General features: G+C 51.0%; 1 protein-coding gene across 1 annotated transcript in view; it reads right to left on the bottom strand.

The window, feature by feature from the left end:
* Positions 1-4,739, bottom strand: part of OXSR1 (oxidative stress responsive 1) — a gene marked incomplete at its 5' end in the record, with an annotated part of 101,202 nt that overhangs the window by 33,354 nt on the left and 63,109 nt on the right. Inside the window, 2 exons of the mRNA XM_015422779.1 lie at positions 388-521; positions 3,292-3,393. Of these exons, the coding sequence (XP_015278265.1) occupies positions 388-521; positions 3,292-3,393 (236 nt within the window). The remainder of the gene's footprint in view (positions 1-387; positions 522-3,291; positions 3,394-4,739) is intronic.

Raw genomic sequence — 4,739 nt, 5'->3', positions numbered from 1 at the left:
GTAGCAGGAACTCCTTTGCATATTAGGCCACACACCCCTAATGTAGCCAATCCTCCAAGAGCTTACAGAGCTCTTCTTACAGGGGCTACTGTAAGCTCTTGGAGGATTGGCTACATTAGGGGTGTGTGGCCTAATATGCAAAGGAGTTCCTGCTACAAAAACAGCCCTGCACGGTCTCAACGAAGTCGCATCTGTCCGTGGCCACTCCCCCCAATGTTATATGTCTTGCAGTGCTAACGCTGCCTTACACCCTGTGTATAACCGTACAACCAGCTGAGCTGCAGACGGTGATCATTTCCCTGCTCCTCCCCACACAGGTTTCGTAAAGCAACCCGGGTCCCTCCCGGGACCGAGCTGGGCTGTCCGGCTCCGCTCCACTTTCGCTACCTTTTCTCCGGGTCTTTCTGCAGGCACAACGAAATCATCTTCCGGAACGACTTCCCGTACTTCTTCAGCATCTCCTTATCCTGCACCCCCGTCTCGAGCGAGGGGGGGTCATTTTGTAGCGTCAGCATTAAGACCTGGAAGAATTGCGTTAGTCAGGCGGACCAAGAAGGCTGGTTTTTTAAACTAAAGTAAGCATCGAGGGCCGTTGTTCTGAATGACACCAGAGCCCCGAGAGTCTGGGGAGACTAATGATTGAGAAGCAGAAAAGAGCCAGAGTCCAGGAGCACCTTAAAGACTCACAAAATTTGTGGCAGGGGATGAGCTTTCATGAGCCATTGCTCACTTCTTCAGATACCAAAGAGCAAGAGTCCAGTAGCGCCTTAAAGACTAACATTTTGTTAGTCTAACATTTTGTTAGTCTTTAAGGTTAGACTAATTTAAAGTTTGTTAGTCTAACATTCCGTTAGTCTTAAAGACTAACATTTTGTTAGTCTGGGGCCCCGGTCACACGGCAAAGTTGCCGCGGGAGAGGCACAGAAGATGGGCGGATTATCCGGGCGCGATCACACACCAACATCTGGGAAGTGGAGCGCACCCGTGGCTTACCGCTGACAATGCGGATTTAAAAACTAGTACCTCCAAGGTACTAGTAAACGTTTGCCACGGGCTGCCTCCAGACGCCCGTGGTGTGATCGTGCCAGCGCACGGCATTCCCCTCCGGTCCCTCGTTTACCCGCTGGCACCGAGGGAAGGACCCGTGGTGTGCTGCCGGCGCGTCTGATTGCGTAATCGCGGATCAAACTACGCCGGGGCAATTAGCCACGCCTCCCCCGCGCGCGATATCCGGCCCATGTGCCCGGGGCCTACGTTAGTCTAACATTTTGTTAGTCTTTAAGGTTAGACTTACATTTTGTTAGTTTTTAAGGTGCTACTGCACTCTGACTCTTTTCTACTGCTACAGACGGACTAACACAGCCACCCATCTTAATGATGGAGACTCTAACTTTTGACTTCTCACTTTTGACTTCTCACTTAAATCAACTCACACAAGTTTGAAAGCCACCTGGGTTTCCCCTCAATTACCTGCCCATTCAACAACACAACTACAACGGCAGAGGTGGCTGATGGATACCGCAGGAGGTTCTGTGCAGCTTTCAGGAACAAGAAGGCAAATAAATAAATTTACTTATCTCCTCCTTCCTCCTGGGAGCTCAGGGAAATGCAAGTGGCCTCCATAGTTAACGCCTCCACAGAATGCAGAAAAAGTGAACGGAAGGGGGTGCAGTGAATGTGGGCAAAAGAAAGTACAAGGGGGATCTATTGGAAAACAGAGTGATGTGTAGACGACCCTCCCCACATTGGCTAGAAGGCTTTTGCTGGAGAGGCAAGACGGGGCTATGGGAAAGGGCTGGAGATTAAGGGAAGGAACACACACGCAGCCCTGCTGGATCCGACCAAAGGTCTATCTAGCTCGGCATCCTGTTTCCTATAGAAGGCGGCCGGGTTCCTCTGGGAAGGACACAAAGAGGGCACGAAGGCAAGGGTCTTCCCCCCCCCTCCATTGTTCAGGCCAGGCATCTGGCATTCATTGAGATAACAAGCACTGGAGCAGTTCGTTCATTTGCAATTTTGCGTAACACCTAAACAAGTCCTGGCCCAAAGCAGGTTACAAGATAATGCCGCACACGCCGCGTGGGGTTGAAAAGCACTGTACGTTTTGAACCGGGCTTTTAAACGCGAGGTCTGTAGAGGCCAAATGAAGAAAAAGCGAGCAAAAACGTATTTTTAGACAGTTCCCAAAGAAGGAGAACGGTGTCAAGGATTAAGGAAGATTTTCAGATGTAGGAAGAAAAGACAGAGAAAGTGTCTTTAGTTCCTCCGATCCAGTCCTCTAAGCAGCAGTTTCCTACACTGGATTGAATCTTCCCCCAATGCAAGACGTTTGCATCAGGGAATTAATCCTTCCGCTAGGGGAATGGGTGCGTGGGAGCCAACCCAGGTGCTTTTATGAAACAGGCTAGAGGAGAAAGTGAGCTGAATGATAAAAGAACCTAAAACTGAGCACCCAAGGCAATCAAGGCAAAAGGCTACTACGGGAAGGGCCACAGAAACAACAACGCAGCTTTTGCTTCGAAGACAAACATTTGCAAGGGAAGATCAGAAGAGATCAGAGAATCTGGCCGACGGCCTCCGACTGCCTCACGGAGGGCCCCCCCCCCCCCGGCCTTCCCTGAAACAGAGTCTGAAAACCACCACTTTAATGTATGCAGAGTGCCAGCTTCAAATACTGGTAACAGAGTTTTGTCGTCTGGCTGCAGACCTCCTGAGTGTGGCTTACGCTTGTGCGGAAAATGGGAACCCCCTCCCCCAACTGTAGAATCACAGAATCACAGAGTCGGAAGGGACCTCCGGGGTCATCTAGTCCAACCCCCTGCACAACGCAGGGAATTCACAAATACCTTCCCCCAAACACACCCCCAGTGACCGCTGTTCCACGTCCAGGAGATGACAAAAAGCCTCCAGGACCTCCGGCCAAACTGGCCTGGAGAAAAACTGCTTCCTGACCAATGCTCCCTCTACTTTGTGAGCTACTGGCATTAAAGCAGTGAGTGAGCGATTGGGCTACAGCATAAATCAGTTTGCTCTGGAGCCATCCCTTCCTGAGCTAAGACAAAAACATGTGCGCCGGAGGCTAAAAAAAACTCTGGGCTAGCTCACACTGACTCAGCTTAGAGGGAACACTGTTCCTGACCCAAAAGTGGTGATCAGCATTTCCCTGGGCGCGTAAGAAAGGGCCACTGCTCTTCCTTCGGAGGCAGCCTCTTTGAAGACCAGTTGACAGAGATGTGGAGAGGTTTCCCTGCCGGCGGCTTACCTGTGTGGACTGGCAAGCCAGAAACTCACCTTCATGGGTGGGTATTTGTGGTAAGGCGCTGCCCCCGTAGCGAGTTCGATCGCCGTGATTCCGAAACTCCAGATGTCCGCCTTGAAATCGTAGCCTCTCACCTGGAAAGACAAGACAAGGCCGTCAGGTTCCTCTCCTCTCTCCTACTGTGTGGATGGGCCCCTCCGTCACTTCTGGGGGCTTCGAAAAGGTTGTGGACAGAATGGAGCAGGTGCAGAGGAGAGCAACGAGGATGATCAGGGGCCTGGAGCCCAACGAGGATGATCAGGGGCCTGGAGCCCAACAAGGAAAGGCTGAAAGACGTGAGAATGTTCAGTCTGAAGAAGGAGAGATTGGATTTACACCCCGTCCTTCAATGGGAGTCTCAGAGCGGCTTACAAACTCCTTTCCCTTCCCCTCCCCGCAACAGACACCCAGTGAGGTAGGCGGGGCTGCGAGAGCTCTGACAGACACTGCTCTTTTTCAAGGACAGCTCTGATCAGAGCTACGGCTTGCCCAAGGTCATCCAGCAGCTGCAAGTGGAGGAGTGGGGAATCAAACCCGGTTCTCCCAGATTAGAGTCTGCGCACTTAACCACGACACCTAATTGGCTCCAAACTGGAGAAGAGGAGGTTGAAGGAGGACAGGATTGCTCTCTTGAACTCTTTGAAGGGCTGTCACTTAGAAGAGGGCAGGGAGCTGTTCCTGTTGGCAGTACAGGATGGGACATGCAATAATGGGTTTAAATTACAGGCAGAAAGGTACTGGCTGGATATTAGGAGATTTTTTTTTACAGGAAGAGTAGTTCAGCAGTAGAATCGGCTGCCCAGGGAGTTGGTGAGCTCCCCCTTACTGGCAGTCTTCAAGCAGCAGCAGCTGGACGGACATTGGCCAGGAACCTATGGCACGGGTGCCAGAGGTGGCACTCAGAGCCCTCTCTGTGGGCACACGTGCCATCGCCCCAGCCAGGCCCAGACCATCATTACAGTGTCGAATTCTCTGCCAAATAATTTTAAGTCAATGAAAGCATTTGGGATTGCTTTCCTTACTTTGTTTGGATCATCTGAAGTTAATGTATGAGTTGTTTTTTCTAAAGTATAACCTCAGTATTCAGATTAAATGGCCGTGTTGGCACTTTGCGATCAGTAAGTGGGTTTTGGGTCGCAGTTTGGACACTCGGTCTCTCAAAGGTTCGCCATCACTGCTTTAGGCTGATCCTGCACTGAGCAGGGGGTTGGACTAGATGGCCTCTCTGGCTCCTTCCGACTCTTTGATTCCGTGAACACACGCTACTGCCAAAGTCATTAATGGAAGCAAGTCGTCCTTCAACCCTGCTGTATACAGAAACACTTCTTCCAAGAAAGCCATTTGCCGCCTCTGGCCTTAGGTAACCACCTGGCATTCTAAACCGAACATTTCTCTCCCAGCTGCAAAGAAGCGACACTAAATATTCCCTTCAGCAGGAGTT

This window comes from Gekko japonicus, unplaced genomic scaffold (assembly GCF_001447785.1).
Source record: "Gekko japonicus isolate JY-2015 unplaced genomic scaffold, Gekko_japonicus_V1.1 scaffold3483, whole genome shotgun sequence".
NCBI lineage: Eukaryota > Metazoa > Chordata > Lepidosauria > Squamata > Gekkonidae > Gekko > Gekko japonicus.
Note: the sequence above shows the minus strand (reverse complement) of the source record. Positions and strands in the feature narration are given on the sequence as shown.